Below are 27660 nucleotides of genomic sequence, written 5' to 3'. Positions count from 1 at the left end.
ACCAGCAACCAGAAATCAGAGGCTGAGAGCAGCTTCTGACTGGCACTGCCACACAAGGCCCCCTGTCCAGCCAGAAAGCACGCCAGAGAAGGAACAAATGACATCCTCACACCTCAGAAAACATCTTAAAAAGCACATCAGCCCATATCCATCCAACATCTAAGTCCTAATTCGGATTCTTCTATAAATGTAGATGAGACTTCATTAAATTAACAGCTACTAGGCAAATGAGGTGAATATGAGAGAGAAAGACACATCCCTGTCTTCACAAAGATCACTTTCTAAAGTAAATGTGCATGGAGAATGTTTTTACAGGGCCAATTCCAGGCCAAGTCAACACTGTGTATACACCAAGCTTGATGGTCACCTCTCAGTTCTTTCTTCTACATAAAGATGAGCTCTTCTCTATTGCACTATTGGCCAAATGAGGTTTTCCCAATTTGCCTTTCCCTTACCCAATTGCTCTAGCACTTGGAGCTTCCAAATCAACTTCCCTTTTCCCTCAAAACTGTATATTCATTCTCACAAAAGGACTGACATCTCTGCTGCAAGAAACAACCTCAGTCTATGAAGGTACTACAGCACAGTGAAGAGAGCAAGAGTTTTTAGAGCCAGACAAACCTGGGTTCACATAGTAGGTCTACCAGCAGCATAACCCAGGAAAGTGACTTTGACTAACTGCAATGGTTTGTGTGTGCCAAATTGACTGGGCCATGGTAACCCAGATATCGGGTCAAAGACAGGTCTCAATGTTGATGTGAAAGTATTCTGCATATGAGATTAACATTTAAGTCAATAGATTTTGAATCAAGCAGATGACTCTAAAGTGTGGGTTGTCCTTGTCCAAGCAGTTGAAGTCCTTAGGAGAGAAGACTGATCTCCTCAGAGTTAGAAGACATTTTGCCAGCAGATGACCTTCAAACTCTGGCTGTAACATTAATCCTTCCCTGGGACTCCACTTCCCTGCCAGCCTACACTGACTGCACTGAACTTACTCCTTGGAAGGAAAGTTATGACCAACCTAGACAGCATATTCAAAAGCAGAGACATTACTTCGTCAACAAAGGTCTGTCTAGTCAAGGCTATGGTTTTTCCAGTGGTCATGTATGGATGTGAGAGTTGGACTATAAAGAAAGCTGAGTGCTAAAGAATTGATGCTTTTGAACTGTGGTGTTGGAGAAGACTCTTGAGAGTCCCTTGGACTGCAAGGAGATCCAAGCAGTCCATTCTAAAGATCAGCCCTGGGTGTTCATTGGAAGGACTGACATTGAAGCTGAGACTCCAATACTTTGGCCACCTGATGCAAAGAGCTGACTCATTTGAAAAGGCCCTGATGCTGGGAAAGATTGAGAGCAAGAGGAGAAGGGGATGACAGAGGATGAGATGGTTGGATGGCATCTCCAACTCAATGGACATGAGTTTGGGTAGACTCTAGGAGTTGGTGATGGACAGGGAGGCCTGGCGTGCTGTGGTTCCCGGGGTCGCAAAGAGTTGGACATGACTGAGCGACTGAACTGACTGAACTTCCACAAACATGTGAGCCAGTTCCTTCAAAATCCCTTCCCATCCACCCACCCTGCTGGCTCCATACCTCTGGAGAGAATGTTAATACAGCAGCTGAGCTTCAACAACTCCCTGACTTATAAGTGACAAGCTCAATGTATAGACTAGCTTTATCATATGCTAAACATTTGGTTCAGAGTAGACACAAAACACATGTCAGCCTCCCTTATGAATAAAACCAGGTATCTCCATCCTCTCAAGGGCATTTGAACACATCTTGATCACTATTTAGTCACAGAATTTCAACCAACCAAAAATATTTGGAAAGAGAGATATCAGTGAACTGGAAGATGGGAGCAGTGGACTGAGGGGAGCCGAGGACACCTTCCTAAGCCTTCAAAACTTAGCTCCTCTAGTAAAGCCAAGTTTGCCCAAAACTACTCAAAATGTGGTAAAAGGTAGTCTTTTCTCTTCCTTTTCCTACTCACTTTCTGGAGTCTGTGCCAGTCAGCTGGGAAAAATCAAAGGTCACAGAAGTAAAACAAAATGTAAGAGAATAGTGATTACCTCCAAAAGGATAGTAAATTTCTGAAATGATTGACCATCACTTATACAGCACATATATGTGTATGTGTGTGTCTGTCTGTTTCTGTAAGTAGGTTGTATAATCTTAAGAACACATACATAGTTCTAATATAGTCAGCTCACCGAGGATTTTGCTCCAAAATTTCTCCTCCAAAGTGTTTGGAATTCACAACACATATTTCCATAGCAACAGTGTCAGGTCGACTCACAAGAGCCTATTTTACACACGTGCTGTGTGCTTAGTCACCCAGTCACGTCTGACTTTTTGCAACCCCATGGACTATAGCCTGCCAGGCTCCTCTGTCCATGGGATTCTCCAGGCAAGAATACCGGAGTGGTAGCCTTTCCCTTTTCCAGGGGATCTTCTCGACCCAGGGATTCAACCCCAGGTCTCCTGCATTGCAGCTGGAATTCTTTTTTACCATCTGAGCCAACAGAGAAGCCCATTTCACATGTGGCAGGGCTTAATGATAACACGAATAGCATTAAGTTCTAGATCCCAAGAACAAGGGCCATTTAAAGCAGAGCAGAGTTTCCCCAAACCCTGGACACCGGGAAATGGTGACTCTGACCGCTTGCACTGACTTATCGATGTTGACTCCCTTGTGTCCACTCACCTGCATATCCAGGGCGGTGACACTATCTCAGGTACCACCCCCGTTAGGCTCACCCTGGTCCCCTAGCCAAGGCCTCTACTTTGAAGTAGCACATTGGGCCTGCTGCCCAAACTCCCAATCAGCAATTCAGTTTTCAAGGGATTAGTATGTATACTGGTGTGTAAGTGAATGATAAGAGACTGCTGGTTCATTCACGCGAGTCTCTAGCTGAGACTCCCAGGCGCGGCATACACAAGTGAGTAAACTTTTAGGCATTTTATCATATGGAGAATAGCTAATTCCTAAGTATCTTCTCCTGAAAGGTCTCTTTTATAGGTTTTTGTTCTTCCCTCATTTCCTAACACCAAGATTTTCCCTAAGTGCTGGGGTACTGGCGTTCTTTTTCCATGACAGCTTCCAAAGCACTTCAAGTTAGGGGGCGGTCTTTAAGGGAATAAGAATCATTGGCTTACAAAGTCATCAAAACTCAACTGTTGTACTTATTTTTATAAAGATCTTTTTTTAAACTAATCATTTTGGGGTGTTCAAAATGTACTTCATTTTTTTATTAAAAAATTCTATTTACACTTAAAACTCAACTGTTGGTGTGTCGGAACATCAGACCATGTTGCAACCAAACATTTTGCTTCATCCCAAGTACACATAAGCTACAAACTAATAAAAAATCTGCTCCTTTGAAGATGGAAGAAAACCCAGAGGAAGCCAGTGAAAAGCCTTGGGTTACATACCTAAATTTTACTGATGTTCCTACGATTCAAATTTTCAAAGTATTACTCTATGCCTCCCTCAGATTTCTAATAGGATGCGATATTTAAAACAGCCTCTATTGTAATACCTAAGTCATCTGTTATTCTTTTATCATTTTAAATGACTTAGTGGCAATTTCACTTATTTCATTAAACACTTCTATAAACCCAGGAACAATACACTACCTAGAATGATGCAACACTGGTGTTTCTATTGTCTGAGTACTATCTTTAATCATAGATGGGAAGCCTGGTTGTAAAGGATAATTCACTAATGTTAGTATACTACATTTATTATTTAAAATATGATAAACAGGATTAAACATTCTATTGCATCGTAAGGATTTACACTATACTCAAAAAAAAAAGAAAAAAGAAAAAGAAAATGAGTATTGCCCAAAGATTGCCAACCACAGAACACTAACCAAAGAAAGCAAGAGAGTTTCATCTATTTGCCATGAAGTGATGGGACCAGATGCCATGATCTTCGTTTTCTGAATGCTGAGTTTTAAGCCAACTTTTTCACTCTCCTCTTTCACTTTCATCAAGAGGCTTTTTAGCTCCTCTTCACTTTCTGCCATAAGGGTGGTATCATCTGCATATCTGAGGTTATTGATAATTCTCCCGCCAAAAGTCTGTCACTGTTTCCACTGTTTCCCCATCTATTTGCCAGGAAGTGATGGGACCAGATGCCATGATCTTCGTTTTCTGAATGCTGAGCTTTAAGCCAACTTTTTCACTCTTCTTCTTCTCTTTCATCAAGAGGCTTTTTAGTTCCTCTTCACTTTCTGCCATAAGGGTGGTATCATCTGCATATCTGATAATTCTCCCGCCAATCTTGATTCCAGCTTGTGCTTCTTCCAGCCCAGTGTTTCTCATGATGTACACTGCATAGAAGTTAAATAAGCAGGGTGACAATATACAGCCTTGACGTACTCCTTTTCCTATTTGGAATCAGTCTGTTGTTCCATGTCCAGTTCTAACTGTTGCTTCCTGACCTGCATACAGGTTTCTCAAGAGGCAAGTCAGGTGGTCTGGTATTCCCGTCTCTTTCAGAATTTTCCACAGTTTATTGTGATCCACACAGTCAGAGGCTTTGACATAGTCAATAAAGCAGAAATAGATGTTTTTCTGAAACTCTCTTGCTTTCTTTGGTTAGTATTCTGTGATTGTGGTTTTCAGTTGTCTGCCCTCTGATGGAGAAGGATAAGAGGCTTATGAAAGCTTCCTGAGGAGATAGACTGAGGGGGATACTGGGTCTTGTTGTGATGGGTGGGGCCATGCTCAGTAAATCCTTAATCCATTTTTCTGTTGCTGGGTGGAGCTGTGTTCCCTCCCTGCTATTTACCTGGGGCCAAACTATGGTGGAGGTAATGAAGATAATGGTGACCTCCCTCAAAAGATCCCATGCATGTACTGTTACAGTCTATGCCCCCAACCCTGCAGCAGGCCACCACTGACCCATGACTTCACCAGAGACTCCCAGACACCCACAGGCAAGTCTCCTGTGGGGTCACTGTTCCTTTCTCCTGGGTCCTGGTGCATAAGGTTCTGTTGTGCCCTCCAAGAGTCTATTTCCCAGTCCTATGTAAGTTCTGGCAGCTCAGTGGTGGGGTTAATGGCGACCTCCTCCAAGAGGACTTAAGCCATACCCACACGCAGAGCCCGTGTCCCTGCAGCAACTGCTGCCAACCCATACTTCCACAGGAAACACTCAAACACAGTTCATATATGTAGGAAATCTTAAATATGGGTTTTGCAGATTCTATTTTTTTGCAGGGCACGTTGCTAAGACTAGGGTACACAGATTCAGTACTCTGTATAGAGGGGAAAACATTTCAGAAGCATAAATCCTACCGCAAATACCACAATCAGTCAAGAAAACAAGTCTTTTGCTCTTGGCAACAGACATGGGAAAAATCTTCCAAAGTAATAAACATACAGCTCTAAACCCAAGTGTAGTATTGAATCATCACCATATTCAATGCTGATGGTGATTCCATTACAAACCACAGTAAGAAGGTATGACACTATGGTTCTCACAGCTAAGCTCCCCAATTATACATTAAACGACTTACGAGTTAATTATAGGGTTGTACAACCAACTCTGTAACACTCTCAAAGGCATGCTGCTCTTATCGATTCAAACATTATTAAACAGACATAAATGAATCTGGTACTTGGAAGAAGTTGAAAACTACAACAGACTTGAGAAGATAGCTAGTCTCTCCTAGTTTGTTTTCACTCCTCCCCCATCCCAACCACCCAATATCCTTACTCACTTCTTGGAGGAAATTCCACATTAGAGTTTCATGTCTTTAAAGCTTAGAGTCCCAGTGGAATGAGTGTTGGGATGCAGGTGTGGGAATCAGGTAACACTGTTAGGAGGAGTCCAACAGATGACTTACTAAGGAAGTAAGAGCCACTGGATAAGAGCCTTTTCAGGAAATGGGCTATTAAAAATCAATTCTGGGAGAATAAAATTTTTAAAAATGACCCTGAGGCCACTGCAGAGTCAGACTAGCTATTATACAGTGAGACTAAATAGTGGCTCCACTTAAATATATGACTTGCTCCTATCAATTTAGACTAGTTTCCTCTTCCTGATTAAAGGCTCAGCTAGTAGTGTGAGACAGAGTTTCAAATTTGGGCTCTACCACTTATAGGCTGTGTTACTTTTGGAAAGATCCTTACCCTCTCTGTGCCTCAATCTTTTCATTTCCCAAATAGGAATACAAGCCTCACAGAGATCCTGTAAGTATGATATTTGGTAATCCATACAAAGTACTCATCACAATGCCTGGCACTTAGTAAGTACACAGTGAAGATTACTACACTAGTGTCACAGTTTGAGTTGTTACTGCTTTTATCTGGGAGCAAACACTGGGCACAGATCTGTTTGTGTAATCTTAAGGCCGTGATGCTATGTGGTCACTAAGTGAGGAAAACTAGGGGTCTAAGCTGAGACAGCCACAGCAGAAGCTGGAGGAAAGGAAAAAGCATAAAACAGATTATGAAGATTTAATGACTTTCTTGAAGACCAAAGGAGATGAGAGAGTCAGGGGTGACAAAGAGGCTCCCAGCCTCACTTCTAGGGGAAAAATAATCTTACCATGGACAAAACCACCAGGTCAGGAAGGAAAGCCCATTTTGCTCTCTCTGCCAGAGAGATCTTGGTGGTCATTTACCCAATCAGTTTTTACAAAAACACGTCTAGAACTATGAGATCCAATGCATTAGCCCCTGCCCATATACTGCTCCTTTGATAAAATTTAAATGAGATACTGCTCAATGTTATGCGGCAGCCTATGAATGGGAGAAGAGTTTGGATGAGAATGGATACGTGTATATATGTATGGCTGAGTCCCTTCGCTGTTGACCTGAAACTATCACAACATTGTTAATTAGCTATACTCCCATATAAAATAAAAAGTTAAAAAAACTGAAGACAGAAACAATTAAAAATTCAATCTCTTTGGCACACCAGCCACCTATGACTAGTATCTATCACCTCAGACAATGTAGATACGGAACACTTCCATCATTACAAAAAGTTCTATTGGACAGCACTGATTTAGCCCAAAAGTCAGAAATCTTTCTCTGTGAAAGGCAAGACAAACATTTTAGGCTCTGTGGTCCATATGGTCTCTATTGCAACTTCTCAGCTCGCCAACGGCTATTTCACAGCCGTGGATAGTATGTAAATGAATGGACAGAATGTGTTTCAATAAAACTATTTACAATTACAGACAATGGGGCATATTTGGCCCATGGGCTATTATTTGCCAATTCCTGATCTAGAACCCTAAATTTAAGGCACAAAACCCAATTCTATAATCTCAAATGTCAAGGGTGAGCTACATGATCTTGAAAAGTTACTTAAACTCTCCTGGCTTCAGTTTCCTATTGTGTGAAATAATTCTTATCTCGTCAAGGAAGCTGAAGAAACTAAAAAGAAACAGTGTTCATGAATATAACTGGCTTTTTGAAGGGGTATGTTCGACATCTCGTGATTTCTGGAGTTAGGGCAGGAGCCCATCTTCTCTCTAACCCTTTATACTGGCCAAGGATATAATGGAACAGCAAACATGCAGGCTCAGAATTCAGATGCTAAAGAGTCTGCCTGTGATTCAGGAGGCCAGGGTTCGATCCCTGGGTCAGGAAGATCCCCTGGAGAAAGAAAGTGGCAACCCACTCCAGTATTCTTGCCTGGAGAATTCTACGGACAGAGGAGCCTGGCAGGATACAGTCCATGGGGTCGCAAACAGTCAGACACAACTGGGTGACTTTCATTCACTTTGAACCTGTGGATACACCCTTCCCAGCATTCATCCTAAGAGGTCTCAAGTGTCTGAAGAAAATTAATTGCCGTTTAAAAAGTCAGAAAGCTTCCCTACTCACTCTTCACAGGTTATTACACTTTTCTTGGATGTGCTCTGAGAGATCTTGGGTTTCAGCCTTCCCCACAGATAGGCAGAAGCAGGTCTAGAGAATGCTACTGCAGCAGAGCCCTGATCCACAGATGCAGAGGTCGGAGGCGGCCAAGGCCAGACCCCTCCTACCTTCCTCTTTCAGCTTGGCTAAGTCAAGCACAGGGAGCGGGCAAGGAGAGAAAGTGAAGTGGTTGCAACCTTTGGCTAAAGTCAAGGAATTCTGAGGGTGTTCACCTCAGTGTATTCGAGAACAGGGAGAGCTTCCCACTGCTCTTCAGCCACTGCCAAGTCCATTTCTTTGAGTTCACAGAGTCAGCCACACCTTTTATGGCCTGGATATGCCCTAAATTCATGCTGCCTGAGCAAAAGCAGCCAGTCACCTCCATCTGCTTCCACCATCTATCCACGGCTGTTTTTCTGTCTTGCAAGAGCATTTATTTCAAAGGATAAATAGCTCTGCCCAGTGCCCTTGTGCGTCAGTGTGCGTGTGTGGCCCCCAGCCTCCGCCTGCTATTTCCTCCACGACTATCAAAGGCACCACCATCCTGCCAGTATTTTTCACCCCTGTGTTGTAAGTATCTCATTCCAGTATTCTTGCCTGGAGAATCCCATGGTCAGAGCAGCCTGGTGGGCTACAGTCCATGGGTTCACAAAGAGTTGGACACGGCTGAGCGACTAATACACATACACGTTAAGTATCACCTTCTCCCCTCCTTCTTTCTCAAGACATTCTTTCTCTTTGGACTTTCCCCATCAACTTGTTCAAAGTATAGTTCACCCACAAATCAGACTAGATTGAACCAAGTCACAAATTCTAAAGGACTCTACATATTTCTGTGATATTACATGTGGTAAATTCAGAGGAAAGAGAAATAAATCTGCCCACTCAACGCTGGTAAGAGCCCAAGTTTTAACTTCAAACTCTAAACTGGAACACTTAACTAGCAACAAACATCTCCTAATACTTATCATTTCAGCTGTTGTAGCTGAACCATAAAATTGAATTATTTATTTTTCAAATATGAACGGATGGCTGTTTAATATGTTCAGTATTATCTGGGCAATGACAAGGAAAATAAATGCTAAGGAAATGTGTAAGTGTTTCAAAATCTCATTGGCAGGTTCCTGCAATCTCATTAAAACCTGGATGTCTGCCCTTAGCTCTAGACATCAGATCTAGTCAAATAAAACACTTTGTGACCAGTCCTCCAAGTTTACCTAATCTACAACGTTCAACATAGCTATTTTAACCAGACTACAAATCAATTTAACAGAAAAAAAATATTCACAACTCTATACCCAAACTCTAAAAATCTTTTATACTTAAATTATAAAAATATATTTATAATACTTACTCATGTAATTCCAGTCAGCCAGAAATGATCCCTAAATTATCTGGATATTTTCAACAATGTTTTTTGGCATGAAGTTTCCAAATCCTTGCATCAATTTGCAAATGTACCGTGTATGCAAGTGTAATTTTACAGTCTGATTTCTCCACCCATCAAAAAAGCCCTATAATTAGTAGGTGTCTGTCTGCTGCATGATCAGAACTATCTGTGAAAGGACATGGAGGAAAGAATTTACGTGCAAAATTTCCTAATCTGGATTTGACAGGTTTTAAAGGAAAATAATAGTAATTAGTAACAATGTTCCAAAACCCTCAATAAACTCATCTAAAAGTAATGAATGAAGTTGTCATTTTATTTTACTATATCTGTCTTTACTTCACCATGTCTATCCATCAGCTTAGGGCACAGAGTTAAGAAATGCACAGTTAAAAACAAATGATAGTACCTTCGTGAAAAAAACATGTCTTGAAGATACAGCAAATTTAAAACTGGGGATCAGAGAGATACCAAATAACAAATACTGGAGCCACATTAAAAAAAAAAAGTTAAATAAAAATAGAAATCCAGCAAGACAAAAATTAATGAATTGCTCAAAATATTATCTTGACAACTTTCTGCCATGCATTAGTTTAAAATGTTTAATATTTAATTGTATATGACTTTGAAAAATCTGTTGTGTTTACCTACTTTGTAATAATGGGCACAAATACCTTAAAAATTTGGCTTCCCTGGTGGCTCAGATGGTAAAGAATTGCCTGCAATGCAGGAGACCAGGATTTGATACGTGGGTGGGGATGATCCCCTGGAGAAGGAAATGGCAACCCACTCAAGTATTCTTGCCTAGCACTTCCATGGATGGAGGAGACTGGTCAGCTATAGTCCATGGCGTCACAGAGTCGGACACGACTGAGTGACTTTCACTTTCACTTTTCACCTTAATAAATAAGGTAGTCTTAAAAAAAAACTCTGTTTGAGCACTTTACATCTAAAATGCATGCATCTCTAATCTTCAGGTGATCTGTAATGATTACACTGGTTTTGTGGCAAGAGTGTCTTTTTGGAGAAACTACGTTTTCTATACCAGTATTAGAACATACAGAAGGTTTGATGGAGGATCTTTATCCTTACCCAGAAGAAAAATCGTAGAGACAGATTCATAAAGCAAAATAGTTTAGGGACACATTTTGGTGGTTTTTAAGGACAACAGAATAGAATATTTGAAATTAGAACTGAATAAAACATTTGAAACACAGGGCCTTGGTAACTATTTCCCAGACTCTTCCAACCAAGAAAGTACAGTGAAACCTCATTAAATCAAACACAAGTGACTCAGAATTTGGACTAATTAAAGACAGAAGCTGGAACAAAGTTTAACTCCACCTAAATAATGCTTAAAATACTCATGAAGGAAAAATCTGTTTTCATCTCTTAGGTATGCTAATTTTAATCAACTGCTTTCTTTGCATTAAAGTATCTTTCCTCTGTATGCCTGCTCTTTTTCTTGAGTTTTAGCTTTCATTTTCTTCTGAACACAATAAAAATGAAAAGGCTTCATAACATAGATTTACTCCAGTATATCAGGCCACCTCATCCCCTTTACTATTTTAATGACATCTTCCTGCATATTTTCAATATTCGGTTGACCACCAAGCTGTTACCTTCTTTTAGATTCTCCTCCCACACCCTCTCAAAGCAAAACAAAACGAAACAAAAAACCTGATCCAAAATAGGAATAAAAGTGATCTTTACTTACGAACACAACTTGAAAAGGTAGGATCCGGCCCAAATCCCATTTTGCAGGTACATCTGTAGCTGCCCATGGTATTCAAACACTCACCATTAGGGCACACACCCTGTAGTTGGCATTCATTAATATCTGCAGGAAAACAACTCTTTTAGAAGGAGATGTCAAGCACTGTTGAACAGATTCTGGCTGTAAAATGCATACGCCCCCTCTTTTTTTTTCCCCCACTATAATATCTCTCAGTCACAGTAAGTATGAGACGCTAGCAACTTTTAATGCATTCGCAGTTTAATTAAATCAAACATTTACTGAGCATCTACAATTTAGCAAATATTTACTATAAGCCTATCAGGTACCTGGTTCTATCCTAGATACTAGAGCCTTACCACTGAATAAAAGTGACAAAAGATCCCAGCCTTCACAAATCTTCTATTTTAGTGGCTGTGTTGTTAAGTATTATAGAGCCTACAGGTAAGGCAAAGACCCTTGCCCTGGAGATTTTTACAGTCTAGCTGTATATATAACTATGTAAAAATTAAAGAACTGAGAATCAGTCAAGCTATCATCATGAGAAGAAAGGTCATAACCCTGAAGAAGTTATACCATGAGACTGCCTATCTAGACAAGTAAGAGCTGTGAGGGGAAGGTGCAGGTCAGGGAGACGGCAGCATGGCAAAGGAGGTAAGACTTCATCAGATAGTGAATCTGGGGAGAAGCCAAATGGATGGGTAGGAAAGGGTGAATGAGCTGCATGGGTGGACACAAACAGGAGCCAAGAGACTGGAGAAAGAAAGGGGATCAGGAAATCATGAGTCAAATCATCAGCTGGAACAGAAGTTTTAGGAAGGTGAATAGCTGGAAAAAGAGCTGGTTAAAGCCAGGCTAGGTTTGGATTCAATTTTTACTGAAAACAGAGAAATATACTAAAGGTTTGTGAGCAGGAGGAAGATGTAATCAATGGCAGGCTGTAGGGAATGCATCTGGCCAGCACATGGCTTGGTGAGATGAGATTTAAAGTTTGATCGCTGAAGGAATCATCCAAGTATGAGACTGGTGAGAAGCCAGGTTGGTGACAGTGAGAATAATCAGGAAGAGAAGGAATGAAGTATTTTTTGTATTTTTGGAAGGAACAACTGACAATGCATGGCTTTCGGTACTTGACTAGCTAACACAGCATTGGACAGGAAGAGGGTCAAAGATGCCTGCAAGGCTTCTAATCTGAGCAAAGAAGAAAAGACATTGTTGGTTTTGTGCAAAGTTCTGTGAAGGAAAGAGGCAGATGAAGAGATAAGTTTGACACTACAAGGTCACACTGGGATACTCAAGTATAATTATCCAGCTGCAGCAGCAGATTTAGGAATAAAGTGAAAGGAATCACGGCTGCAAATAGAGACTTAAGATCGTCTACATAGGCTGACTGCTATGGTCTCAATGTTGTGTGCCCCACCCCACCGAATCTGCTGAAATCCTAACCCTCCCCAAAGGTGACAGTGTTAGGGCTTCCCTGGTGGCTCAGCAGTGAAGAATCCGCCTGTCAATGCAGGAGACATGGGTGTGATCCCTGGTCCAGGAAGATCCCACAAGCCCATTGGCAAGCTCATTGCCTTATAAAAGGGGCTTCAGGGAGACCCCCAGTCCCTCCAACTATTTTAAGGATACAATACAGACACCTATAATCAAGAGAGGACCCTCACCAGAAGGCAACCATGCTGGTGTCTTGTTCTTGGACTTCCCTGCCTCCAGAAGTGTGAGCAATAAATACCTGCTGTTTTTAAGCTAGCCAGTCGGTGGATTTTATTATAGCAGCCCAAATGGACTAAGACAGTGACCCAAGGGGACGTCAAAATGATTTAGAAGAGGACAGACAAAAATGTGGCAGATTAAAAAAAAAAAAAGATTACGGAGTCATTTGCAAAGATAATTAAAAATAAACAATGTGACAAGTTAAAATTTTTTTAAAAAATTAGAAGTCATCTATTTTATTCAGTGTAACTTATGAAGCTTAATAGCTAACAAACTTGACTCTTAGTGTCTCCATTTCAAATGATACTTATTTCTTGCAATAACTAATTCTAATAAAACTTCTACTAAGGATCTTAAAATGCTAATTTTCTACATTAAAACTGAACACCATGGTAGTAAACAGTTACTAGCAGAATCATCACATAAAAGGCAGATACAACCTGAAATAAATCATTATTTGCTTATATTTCATATTCAAAGTAGCCAAAAACATGTATATGGATGTATTTTACCCAACATATGCAATTTTTAACTTCAGTGACAATATGACATTTTCAACAACATTCAAATGACAACCCATATTTGTTGTATAAATTCTACAGCATTCCAGGTTTGCATCCAGCGACACCTGGCCCAGCATATGGTCTAGAACCTGCCCATCTTCTTCTTGATCAGAGTCTGTGTTTTACTATAAAACACATTTATGCACACCATGTAATTGAAAACATTCCCCTGTAACTCATTCTCCTTAAGAGAAGCACCATAAAGAAGCAGGAAGAGTGTCAAGTTGAGGTGTGCCTGGTACAAGCAAAGCCCATATCACATATCCCCACTTAAACCGCAAATTTGGGTAACCAGTCAATTGGGTCAAAAAACCTGGACAAAAATCTCTGTTTCCCTTCATGTTCCCACTATGGTGTGATCATCAGCCTTCCTCTTTCTCAGAGTGGACTTGACTCCTAATCATCGGTTGCACCATTACACCATCCGTGTTTACCTCTTAGGACCCAGAATCTCCCCTTACCTGGAAGTTTCTATGACAGTCCCGTCAGGCCTCCCTGCTGGCTAACCTCCCTGCAGGTTAAAGTAGTGTTTCCCGTCCTCCCCACCCCAAGACACAGACACCTGATACACAACCACTGCCTTGTACCCTCTTCCAACGTCCCCTATTTGACTCTCAACATTGTCCACCACCTCGACCATGATGCCAGAGGAATGGAGGACACAAGTTAGGACATAATCAAAAACGCTATGGCTGCAGACAGGAAGAAATAGAATGAAGAAGAGGAACCATATAAAACGTTTCCTTTTCTTACCATCTCGATTCTAATCAGCTTGTGCCGCCAGCACTAGCAATACCACTTCCCCTAATTTTGGCTCCAGAAACTCAGAAACATGGACACGTGCTAATAGCTTCCAGAAAAAACCCTGTTTCCCTAAGCTGCTTCAATTTATTTTTATCATATTCTCTAAAATACCATAAATGAAATTAAATTTCCAAGATTTTTTCTTTCTAAAGTAATATAAAGCTAAGTATATCGATCTTAAGTATACAGTTACATGAGTTCTTTGCATGTATATATACAACTGTATATGTGTTTATGTGTGTGTGGAAATACTGTGTAACCACCATCCACATCATTACTTAGCACATTTCACTCCTCAGAAGGCTCCTTCATGGCCCTTCCCTTTGCCCCAACAGGTAACCACTATTCTGATTTCCATCATTATTACTCTTGCCTGTTCTTAAACTTCATACAGAGTAAATATCACTAATATTCTTTTGTCTGACTTTTAATTATTATGCTTATGAGATTCATTAATGTTGCTGCATGCAGTTCATTTTTAATTGCTCTTATATTTTATTATCTGAGCACAAAGTTAATTTACCATTCTACTGTTGACAGACATTTGGAGGGTTATTTCTAACCATGCACCTGTGAACATATATATATATACACACACACACCCACATATATAAAGATATATATATATCTTTTGATAGGCCCAGGTACTCATTTCTCTTGGGAACATATCTAGGAGTATAAGTACTGAGTCACTAAACAAGGCTCATGTTTACTTTAGTAAATACTGTCAAACAGTTGCCCAAAGCGATTATGTCAAGTTCCATTTCCAGTACTAACTGCTCCACATCCTCCAGTTATTGTTGGTTTTCTCATTTTAGTCATCGAGAGAGTGTGTAGTGTTATCTCACTGTGGCTTAGACCTGCATTTCCTTTTCATATATTAATTAGCCACTTAGATAAAACCATCTCTTCTAGAATGTAAATACCTGTAGGAATGTTGTAGGTCAGTTAAGATAGCTTCCCTCTTAGTGCTCAGGGAGAATCAATTGATTCTCAGAGGAGGATATGCTTGTTCCAAGGGCTGGGAAGCACTCACTGGGTGGACACTAAGCTAAACAAACTGTGGTTAGTCCCCCGAGACAAACAACTGCTCTGCCAAAATTGTCAATAATGCCTTCACTGAAAAACACACAAAGAGGGGATGAAAATATGAGCTTATAAGCACAGAAAGGACCATTTTGAAGTGAGGTTGTTTGAGGAATGATGGGGTGGAGGCAAGTGGTGGTTCCATGACAGGATTTGGAGGGTTTCATTTGCTCAATTCAGCATCTATACTGTCTACATCTGGATGGTCTCCTACTATCTCTGAGGAGGTTCTCCAGCCTGAGCAAGAAGCAAAACAGACTAGGTTCCCCAGATTGCTGAGTATAGGGCTGTGTGCTTTGTGATCTGCAAGACCAGAGTCCTAGCATCACCATGGGCTGATGCTGACTAGGGCTCTAAGGTAAATTCATCAGATTTAACTTTGATCTGCAGACCCATCCCAGGAGCCTGGGCATCCTGCCTACCTCTTTTAAGCAAGACAGTTCCTTTACATCTGCTTCAAAAACTGAACTTCTAAGTTGGTATTTGTCAAAAAAAATTGAACATCACTGACATTATTTCTGTGAAAAATCACATTCTGGTTTCAACAACTCACAAATAAAGGTTTAAAAAGTATCCCATTCATATATTGTTCATTCCTAATATGCCAAATTTCACATCTAAAAATTTGATAGAAATTCTCTTATCTTTGCCACTTTATTCTTCTATACCCTGCTTTGTTCTTGAGAGGATGGTAGGTAGCTAGATAGGGTATACCCTTTGTGTTTAAAAGGAAAAAAAAGGACAAAAAACTTATACCCCATTGTTTTTAATTTAGAACTCCAGGATTAATATGAAACATGGGCAATTATCTAAATGGCTTTCTAAGGTACTCAAGCTCTTTAGTTCAGTCACTCAGTAGTGTCCAGCTCTTTGCAACCCCATGGACTGCAGAAGGCCAGGCCTCTCAGTTCTAAATAAGCTGAAGGAAAGTAAAGATTCACAAATGCATTAAGAACAAACTGAAAAGTGAACTATCTATATGTGAGTGGTTTCAGGATTATGCTGAGAGAAGGCATTACCAGGTCAAAGTTTAACAATTATATGGAATGTAACTGACCCATTATGAATTATAATTCTATTTAGACTACAATTCCTTGGACTATTTTATTTACAATTAAGTAAAAACTTCTAACTTGATTCTAACATCTATAAATTACTTACATTTGACAAATATAACTGCTTCAGAAGTATCATATTCTATAGTAATAGCCAATTTCCTTTAATGTGTTCTAATTGAAAGTACTGTAGTGCTTAGTTTAAAAAAACAAAACAATGGTAAACAAATGAATTTGGTCATTGTTTTCCTTTGTGGACCACCAAATTTCTCTGGAAAACTGTGGACTTCCATTCTTTGAAAGAATGGTGTAACCGCTTGCAAAAAAAAAAAAAAAAACACAGTTTACTGAGTTCAAGAATGAAGGTCAAAATGAATGGCTGAAGGAGCTGGCACTCAGAGCCATCACCCACCCCCATATCTCCATCTGAGCTGCAGTGGTGGGCAGTCTAGACGCTTACAGATGCAAAAAAGAAGGGAGAAAACTCTTCCAGCCCAGTGTGCACCTTTAGAGAAGGCAAAACCCAGGGAGAGGGTACAGCTCGTATGATTTACATAATTCTCCATTCACTTAGAACATTTATAGCATTCTCTGCCCAGTACAGCCTACTCTGGCCACTTATCAAGTTCACTAATACAAAACTGCTCTTCTTATAAATCTAAGAGTTGAACATTGGCAGCATTGCCTATCGGGAGGTACGCATAACAAGAGACTGTTTAAACAACCAAATATAACACAGCCTCAGCATTTCAGCACCCGAGAATGATACAATAACCCAGTACAATGAAGCAAGGATCATCATTATCATCTTTGTATAGCACACCTTCTCTCAATGGAACTTTGGAACCATTTTGGACCAAGAGCAACATAACAGTTATTTCCAGCTTATAGAGACAACTCGGTCCAAGCTCTTATTATTTATTTTTTTTTTTAAGGGTCAAGGGAGAATGGGGAAATCTAACAGGAGAAATATCCCAGTATGACCTAGTCTGGTAACTAGGATCTTAAACTATGTCACTGAGAGCAAGTCAGTTATTTTCTCTTGAGCTCACTTTCCTCTCTCACAACACAGATAATCCCCACGGTTGCTTCCAGCTTACATATCCTGACTTCACAACAATCTGCCAGTTGCCAAAGTTAAAAATGCCAAAGAATAAAGTATGACATTTACTGCAGAATATATATCATGACTAGTATAAGTACCCTGTGGGAAATAAACACATTTTTATGTAACCATGCGCCTACAGGAAAGTATGTATCTTTAACCGAGTACTAATTTACTGCCTTTTTAGTGACGCACGTTTATCCAGGAAATGAGGCATGTCCAGTAACCAACAGGAATTAGGCACAGGTGAGAAGAGTACATGCAGATCTTTGCACTGTGTGAAAATACGAAGCTCTGCAGAGATTCTGCTGTGTCTACTCAATTTTTGCTGATGGGCAGAAATTCCATCACAATTTAGCAATCTGACTTCCCGTTGAAAGCAGAAAGAAAAAAAAAACAAACAAACACCTCTTGAGGTAAATACTTTTCTTAGCCAGACAGACCATCTGGCTATTCAAGAGGGATCACTTACTTTAGAGAAAGGAGGAGTTCACTCTCTTAAGAGCACATATGTAATTTTTAATCCTTCCTTGCCCCTCTTCCTTCCCAGAAGCAGCTTCACACCAGGTACACATACCCCTGAAGGCAAGTGACAGGGGACACATGTGCTTGAATACTTTTGTTTAATGAATCAATTTCTAGATCTTAAGCCTTCACACGTTTCCTTCTTTGTGCTCAGTCACTCAGGCATGTCTCTTTGCCACCCCCGTGGACTGTACCCTGCCAGGCTCCTCTGTCTACGGAATTTTCCAGGCAAGAATACTGGAGTGGGTTGCCATTTCCTTGTCTAGAAGTGCCCTAAAACCACATATGCCAATCTCCTTTCCTTTCTCTCCTTTACTCAGTGTTTACTTTCCCTCCAAGGCACACTTCTTACTCATCTGGAATCTCTCTAGATACACTGTCCTACAATGAGAAATGATCAGACATCAAACAAATGAACAATTCACAAATCTCTCTCCTGAAGGAGAGTCCCAGGACAAGGGATAAGCCTGCTCTCTTTCATAAGAAGATCTGGTTTTAGCAATTATGTTAGATGACAGACATTATTTATAAATTAAGTAAGCCAATCCCGCTGCTCCAAAGTTTTGATGAAAGTGTTTAAAGTCCATATCTAATATCAATGTCAAAAATGAATCTACTATGCCCAGTTAATTTTTGATTTAAAAAATGTAGATGTCAGGTTAAAAATGTGTGAACATCTAAATTTTTCAAAATTTAGGAGACAAGGCAACAAAAAAAATTTGAAGATCAACATTCTAGAGCAATTTTACCCAAGGTGTTTTATATAAAACACAAGCTCTGTCAGACTTCTGCCCAAAGAAGGGTTTTGTGGTCGAATATGATTGAGAAACATGACATACTCTGCATAATTAGCACATTAAAGACCTTGAGATGTTCTCTGGCGAGGACTCTTGGCTTTCTCTGTTTAACCTGGGGTTCTCCACACATTTGGCTGTGGGCTCTTTTTTCACACACCATCTATTAACATCCCGCTGAACTGGTGGTTTGTGGAGCAAATTGTGTAAAATGCTGCTCTCTCGGGTCAGCCCCACAAACTATTATATGTGTCTCCTCGTGGCTGTATTTGTTTCAACCTGGGCCCTGATGCAGCTGTTTATAAAACAATCACCAGGCTTCCCTAGTGGCTCAGCGGTAAAGAGCCCACCTGCCAGTGCAGGAGACACAGGTTCAATTCCTGATCCAGGAAGATCCCACATGCAGTGAAGCAACTAAACCCGTGCATCACAGCTACTGAAGCTGTCCTCTAGAGTTCATGAACCAAACTACTGAAACCCACACACCCTAGAGCCTGTACCCCACAAGAGAATCTACCACAATGAGAAGTCTGTGCACCGCAACTGCAGAGTAGCTCCTGCTTGCCACAGAAGAGAAAAGCCCACGCAGCAACGAAGACCCAGCACAGCCAAAAATTAATTACATTTAAAAAACTGGAATCATCTATCATGGGTGGATTCAGTCACTGGACTCATCCAAAGGAAGCAAACTACTGTGGAATAATTCCTTGCCTCCCAGTCCTTCTGTCTGCAGAGTAACATGATAAAAAGAACTGTTAGAGCCCAGAAAACAGTTTGCATTTATTTCTCAATACATGTGCGCTACACATGGAAGATGGGCGTCTCTGCGGGTCTTGGATTTCTGACTATAATCTATAGACACTACATTAATTTCTCCTGGAAACATTCATAGTAACATATCTATCATGGGCTTTCCTCATCACTCGTGAGTCAACAGGCATCTTCCCATTGAGTTTATAGCTCCAGAGATTAAGGTCAAAGAGAGCTATTGGAAAATACAATGTGCTAATGACTCACTTCACCACTGTCTTTCCTGAAGAAAAGTGAATAAAATAAACAGACATTTCCTTTTTGAATCCTATCCCAGTGATAGAGGCATAGTAAGAGGACACAATAGAAAATGATTCTACAGTGGATGGAAATGGGTCCCGAATTGATTTTAAATGCTAAAATGATAACTCAGGCCTGGATCAGATCAGACTTGAGTATCTGGGTATTTGGGTAAGAATTTAAATTCTTACCCAAAATACTGTACCTATTCAGACTACAAAGAGCAGCAGGAGTTCCAAGAGAATGTCTAGGACAGTAAAATAACACCTTCAAATCAGTAAAACATATCAATTGCTTTGGTCATCACTACTGCAAAACATGATTCAGCATCACATTAAGTACCCCCACAATTTCTAGCATTAAATCACTAAATACAGCACAGCTCTGTGATGAATCTGATAGGTAAGTTAAAAGAATTTTAAACATTTTAAGCACTTTGAGTAATTTAATTATCAAGTCTGGTTGACGTCAGCCTTAGTTCATACCTATTATTTTCTACTATAATTTCCCAAATACACAGCAACAACAATGGATCCTAAGTTTCATTTTTTCACTCACATTACTCTCCTATACATATTGCTTGTTTCCTCTGAGAAAGAAAGAAACATCACAACAATCAATGCCCTTATGATAAAGGAACTGAAGGGAACTACAGAGAAAACACTAACTGTAGTGAATGTTGCATAAACTGCAAAATCACAGAAGAATGAAAGGAAAAGGCACTGAAAAGCTTTTACATGAGAACATCGATGGATATTATCACTTCACTAGTCAGCGTTCTGAATATTAAGAAAAAAGTAGTATTGGCCACACCTGTTAAGTGAAAGAAGTCACGAAACATACTGGATAATTTGAAAAGTCATAAAAAAGATAACACATCTATGCTTATAAGAGTTGGCACAGTGACCACTTCTGAAAAAAGGGGATAGGGTAAAAACTGAGAAGAAACAGAGGGAAGATTTTAGGGTGCAGGCTATCTTCTATTTCTTGATTTGAGTAGTAAATACACAGTTATGTTCATTTTGTGATATTCACTGATGGGGATTTTCACTGTTCTATACATTGGTTACACTACTAACAAAAATTAAATATATAATAAACTACATAATTTCTAAATCAGACTTTTTTTACCAACAACATGGCCTCTTAAGTTTAAACATAAAATGACCTCCCAGGTGGCACTAGTGGTAAAGAGCATGCCTGCCAAAGCAGGTAGGTGTGAGAGACTGGGATTCGACCCCTGGGTCAGGAAGATCCCCTGGAGGAGGGCATAGCAACCGACTCCAGTATTCTTGCCTGCAAAGTCGCATGGACAGAGGAGCCTGACAGGCTATACTCCAAAGGGTCGCACAGAGTCAGACACAACTGAAGCGACTGAGCACACACGCACAAACTCCCAGTAATACAAATAAAGATCTTCATTTCCTTTTTTCTCAAGCAAGACATAAACCATCAACGTGTTACAGAATGAGTTCTAAAATAGGCCCAATTCTCTATCTCCCTTCGTATGCATGGCCTTGTCTACATGACTGTGTAGTTTCTCCCAGAAAGAAGTAGAGTCTTTTCCCCACTCCCTGAATGCAGGTTGGCCTTATGACTTCCTTCAGCCACTGGAATACAGCTGAAGTGGCACTGTGTAAATTCCAAATCTAGGCCTGAAAAGTTTTAGATGAGAAGAAAGCTGAGGCATCCCAACTGAAGCCATCCTGCCTGGAGCATCCAGGATAAGGCAACCATCAGCTGATCACAGACCCTAGATGGAGCCTGGCTGAGATCATCCACAGCCTGCCTGGGTCAGCAGAACTGTCCAGCTGTCCTCAGCAGCGGGAGAAACACACGACTGTTTTAGCAAAGTAACTGTTAACTTGCAGGGGAAGGGGAGAGACTCAGGAGGAGTGCTCAAGAGGAATGCGAGGTTAAACAAATAGCCTCTAGATCATCAACATTCTGCTAGTTAAGGACTTCAGGATAAAACTAAGGTACAGTGCTAATAAGGTAAGAGAAAAATACTTTACCTACAAAGCAGGCACACTGAAAACCAGAAAATTTGCCATGAAAATAAACAATGAAGTATGGAGAACTCTGATTTCTAAGCCAAACTACTGAAAGCATGTAACAGGCTAGTACAACCTAAAGACTAAAAGAATCAGAGAGTATTACTATCCCTCCCAGCACTGCTGTTTATTGATCAAGGCTTTAAGCCGTGGTTTTCTAACTGTAACAAGCAGATGCAGTTGTTGTCAGGAATTGATAACATAGAAACCACCTTAAGAACGACTACAAACTACTATATAAATGTTAGTAGCCCAAAGTGGGGAGCCCAGGCATCCAAGGTAGATCCTAGTACTCTTCAGGTATGTCATCTTCCATTACTAGTTTCTTTGAGACTCAGGGCTCAGTTTCACTGCAAATTTAAAGAAAAACAGCACTATCTTACCGGGTTACTGTGAGAATGGTGACAGCTGAGCACCCAACCCAACAACTCCACTAAACAGGCATTCAATAAACACTAGCAAAATACATAGAGAAAAAAAATGTTAGGCAATAATAGCCAAAAAGGAAATTGATTATTACGAGCCTGATGGGCTACAGTCCATGGGGTCACACAGAGTCGGACACAACTGAGAGACTTCACTTTCAGTAAACAGAAAGTTATCAAATTTTTTTTTTATGCAAGAGTTAGCATAAGCAGAAAAGCATCACATAAATAAAATCAACAGTTATTAGAGCAGCAAGTGGCCCAGCTAGTTCACCTCTGGAAAAAGTCTGGGTAAAAGTTGGGTGAGGACCTGGGATTACCAGAGGAAGAACTTGGGTTAAGGGTTAAGCTGGCAACAAGGATGTACTGTGCAGCCCAGGGATCTCTGCTCAATGTCATGTGGTAGCCTGCATGGGAGGGGAGTTTGGGGGAGAATGGTTACATGTATGTGTATGGCTGAATTGCGTTGTTATCCACCTCAAACCATCACAACACTGTTAATCAGTTACACTCCAATATAAAGGTTTATTTATTTTTAATAAAAAGGTTAAGCTGGGTTGGAGTGCTAATGAACTTAGCACACTTTTAGTACTAGATGTTTCAGGATCACTGTCACTAAGAGCATAATTATGTCTATAGTTCTTCACTGTCTACTTTGTTCCTTGACACCATCACTGCAATAAGGCCCAGAATATGTTGAGTGGGCCTTGAAAGAGGGAGTAGGGGAGAGAGGGAAGGAAGATTGAGGAAGATGGGTAAGTGGGGAAAGGGGAGGAAGAATCCAGAGCACTCATCACAGTCGTCCCCCAGTATCCCTGGGGGATTGGCTGCAGGACCCCTTCTCTTTGTGTAGATCCCCAAATCTGCAGATGCCCAAGTCCCTGACATCAAAGGGCATAAGACAGTCAGCCCCCCATATCTCCATGCAGAACCCACAGACCCGAAGGGCAACTGTACTAATCTGAAGACATTTAACTTTTCAGAAACATTTATGTTTCTGAAGACATCCATGAAAACTTGGTCACAATCCAAACTCTTTGAAGGAAACCAAAAGCATCAATGGAGGAATCAAAGTTAAAAGTAAATTCACAAAATATATCAGCTTCCCATGTATTTAAAATAAAAACCTTGAAAGAAGCTGACACTCACTAGTCTGAGGCACTGTACCAGACCAATTTTGAATTTAGCCTGCATCCACCCCCAAATACCTTGACAAGTCTCACCCATCCCCACTGGTGTAAATGCCATCTTTGATTTTCCAACTTAATGGGAAATTTCCTCTGACATTGCGTAGTATCTGGTTCATTTCTTACAGTCCTTACTACATGCTGCCTGGATGTTACAGACTGACATGATGCCTTTTAATTATTTGTGAGAACAGTGATTTTTTTAAGGGTATGAACTGAGTGTTAATATATTTCTCAGAGTGCTCCCACTTAAATTGTCATTAAATATCCATAAAACAAAGGAATGCATGAATGCCAGGTGGTGAACAAACCTGTGTTGATGGGCTGCATAATTATAACAGATAAAAAAAGACTGAGGATAACTGTTAATTATATAATTTGAAGTCCTCTGAAAAGCTTTTCTAGACTCACAAAGAAAAACAATTATATATATGTTAGAAACCACATTCTGATATTGATTTCTTTAAATAAAAAAATAAAAAACCTCAATCCTGATATGGACACTTTATTTTAAGTAGCACAGTAAGTTCATGCTTTGGCACTCACCCCTATTTCTAAATATATAACAATTCAGTTCAGTTCAGTCGCTCAGTCGTGTCCGACTCTTTGCGACCCCATGAATCGCAGCACGCCAGGCCTCCCTGTCCATCACCAGCTCCCGGAGTTCACCCAGACTCACGTCCATCGAGTCCGTGATGCCATCCAGCCATCTCATCCTGGGTCGTCCCCTTCTCCTCCTGCCCCCTATCCCTCCCAGCATCAAAGTCTTTTCCAATGAGTCAACTCTTCGCATGAGGTGGCCAAAGTACTGGAGTTGCAGCTTTAGCATCATTCCTTCCAAAGAAATCCCAGGGCTGATCTCCTTCAGAATGGACTGGGTGGATCTCCTTGCAGTCCAAGGGACCCTCAAGAGTCTTCTCCAACACCACACTTCAAAAGCATCAATTCTTCGGCGCTCAGCCTTCTTCACAGTCCAACTCTCACATCCATACATGACCACAGGAAAAAACATAGCCTTGACTAGATGGACCTTAGTTGGCAAAGTAATGTCTCTGCTTTTGAATATGCTATCTAGGTTGGTCATAACTTTTCTTCCAAGGAGTAAGCGTCTTGTAATTTCTTGGCTGCAATCACCATCTGCAGTGATTTTGGAGCCCCAAAATATAAAGTCTGACACTGTCTCTACTGTTTCCCCATCTATTTCCCATGAAGTGATGGGACCAGATGCCATGATCTTCGTTTTCTGAATGCTGAGCTTTAAGCCAACTTTTTCACTCTCCTCTTTCACTTTCATCAAGAGGCTTTTTAGCTCCTCTTCACTTTCTGCCATAAGGGTGGTGTCATCTGCATATCTGAGATGATTGATATTTCTCCCGGCAATCTTGATTCCAGCTTGTGTTTCTTCCAGTCCAGTGTTTCTCATGATGTACTCTGCATAGAAGTTAAATAAGCAGGGTGACAATATACAGCCTTGACGTACTCCTTTTCCTATTTGGAACCAGTCTGTTGTTCCATGTCCAGTTCTAACTGTTGCTTCCTGACCTGCATACAGATTTCTCAAGAGGCAGGTTAGGTGGTCTGGGATTCCCATCTCTCTCAGAATTTTCCACAGTTTATTGTGATCCACACAGTCAAAGGCTTTGGCATAGTCAAGAAAGCAGAAGTACATGTTTTTCTGGAACTCTTGCTTTTTCCATGATCCAGCGGATGTTGGCAATTTGATCTCTGGTTCCTCTGCCTTTTCTAAAGCCAGCTTGAACATCTGGGAGTTCACGGTTCACATATTGCTGAAGCCTGGCTTGGAGAATTTTGAGCATTACTTTACTAGCATGTGAGATGAGTGCAATTGTGTGGTAGTTTGAGCATTCTTTTGCATTGCCTTTCTTTGGAACTGGAATGAAAACTGACCTTTTCCAGTGCTGTGGCCACTGCTGAGTTTTCCAAACTTGCTGGCATATTGAGTGCAGCACTTTCACAGCATTATCTTTCAGGATTTGAAACAGCTCAACTGGAATTCCATCACCTCAATATAACAATTACTGAAATATTAATACATGATACAGGGCAGCCACTGAAACTCTGGGTCTACTGTCTAGAATGCAGCAAGGGAAGCCAGGATATTATCAACTGAGGGTAACAAATTAAATGTATCTATGAAAACACTCCTTCCTCAGCAGCTGAAATCCAGCTAAACTTCTCAGCATACTTAAAATGTTGAATACATTTTTTAAAATGAAATAAGAATAGATAAACTATGACAAACAATATTTCAAAAATTAAAAATAATCTTATAATGAAAAGTGTAACAGATAGGGTAAGAATCTAGATAGGCTTAATAAAGCAGCAATTAGAAAACTGGAAGACAGAGCTAAGGTATTCATGCATAAAGCAGCAAAAGAGACAAGAGGATAAAAGGACAAAGGATGTGTAATGAGAGACACTGAAAACAGAGTCTCTAACACTTGTCTAAAAGGAGTTACAGCTGGAGAGCACGGTGGAGAAGCAATATCTGAAGAGATAACATCTGATCATTTTTCAAATATGAGGAAAGACTGGAGTCTTCAGATGGACAACACACTCTGCCTACTGAGTAAAATCAAGATAAATCCACATATAGACACATCATGGTAAAACTACAGAACATAAAGAATTAAGAGATAATCTCCAAAGACAGAACCATTCTCTACTAAGGGAAACAGTATTAAAAAGAAGTCAGAAATACAGTGGTATTCTGTAGGTCAAAAGTACTGCTGGAAAATAACTGTTATCCTAAAACTGTATACCTGATTACTCTCATTACAGAATGAGTTCAAAATAAAGATATTCTCAGACATGTAAAGTATATACTTCTTAGTGATCCTCACTTAAAGAACTGCTAAAGGCTATGATTTCAAAATATAAATTAGCAAATAAAAATATAGGACACCCAGTTAAGCTTGAATTTCATGTAAGCTAATACTTTAAAAATTTATGTCCCAAATTATTTGCTATTTACCTGGCATTCAAATTTAACTGGGCATCCTACATTTTATCTGACAATCTGATCACAAAAGAAAACATGAACCCAGAAAGCAAGGATACAAGAAACAACGCTGAGTGAAAAAAACTGATACCATCTCAGTAAACTCATTTAACTATTAACCATATGAAAAAAGTTGTTTCCATTAACTATATCTTTGAAAATAGTTCTAAAATGATAATCTCTTTTCTAAGAAAGTTATCACACCCTCTTACACTGTTGGTGGGAATGCAAACTAGTATAGCCACTATGGAGAACAGTGTGGAGATTCCTTAAAAAACTTGAAATAGAACTGCCTTATTACCCAGCAATCCCACTGCTGGGCATACACACCGAGGAAACCAGAATTGAAAGAGACACGTGTACCCCAATGTTCATCGCAGTACTGTTTACAATAGCCAGGACATGGAAACAACCTAGATGTCCATCAGAAGATGAATAGATAAGAAAGCTGTGGTACATATACACAATGGAGTATTACTCAGCCATTAGAAAGAATACATTTGAATCAGTTCTAATGAGGTGGATGAAACTGGAGCCGATTATACAGAGTGAAGTAAGCCAGAAAGAAAAACACCAATACAGTATACTAACACATATATATGGAATTTAGAAAGATGGTAATGATAACCCTGTATGCGAGACAGCAAAAGAGACACAGATGTATAGAACAGTCTTTTAGACTCTGTGGGAGAGGGAGAAGGTGGGATGATTTGGGAGAATGGCATTGAAACATGTATACTACCATGTAAGAAATGAATCACTAGTCTAGGTTTGATACAGGATTCAGGATGCTTGGGGCTGGTGCACTGGGATGACCCAGAGAGATGATATGGGGAGGGTGGTGGGAGGGGGGTTCAGGGTTGGGAACTCATGTACACCTGTGGCAGATTCATGTCAATGTATGGCAAAACCAATACAGTATTGTAAAGTAAAAACATTTTTTTAAAAAAAGAAAAAATAAATAAATAAAAATTACATGAAAGCCATAATTTTAAAAGAATAATTTTCCAACTCAAAAAAAAAAGAGAAAGTTATCACAAATCCATTTTCTTTTAAATATGCAAGCTGTTGACATAATGGCCTTTGGACATCTCTACATTAAAAGAAGAGTAAATCCGATACCACAAGTCCATTGTATTACAAATGATGCATGAAATTAATCATAAGAAAAATAAGAAACTGGTCTTAACATTAACTATCACTGTATCCCACCCTACCTGTCTATTTTAACCCAGCAGTATACCACAGGCCAATTCTTTTCTCCAGC

The 27660-nt window shown here is 40.1% G+C and overlaps 1 protein-coding gene across 9 annotated transcripts in view; it reads right to left on the bottom strand.

Moving 5' to 3' along the window:
- The window catches only part of LTBP1 (latent transforming growth factor beta binding protein 1), a 455261-nt gene that overhangs the window by 156321 nt on the left and 271280 nt on the right, over positions 1-27660 (bottom strand). For all 9 annotated transcript variants that reach the window (XM_040224607.1, XM_040224608.1, XM_040224611.1 and 6 more), the window contains one exon: positions 10990-11112. In XM_040224607.1, the coding sequence (XP_040080541.1) occupies positions 10990-11112 (123 nt within the window). The remainder of the gene's footprint in view (positions 1-10989; positions 11113-27660) is intronic.

This window comes from Oryx dammah, unplaced genomic scaffold (assembly GCF_014754425.2).
Source record: "Oryx dammah isolate SB20612 unplaced genomic scaffold, SCBI_Odam_1.1 HiC_scaffold_25, whole genome shotgun sequence".
Lineage (NCBI taxonomy): Eukaryota > Metazoa > Chordata > Mammalia > Artiodactyla > Bovidae > Oryx > Oryx dammah.
The sequence above is the reverse complement of the archived record's forward strand: the minus strand, read 5'-3'. Positions and strand labels throughout refer to the sequence as shown.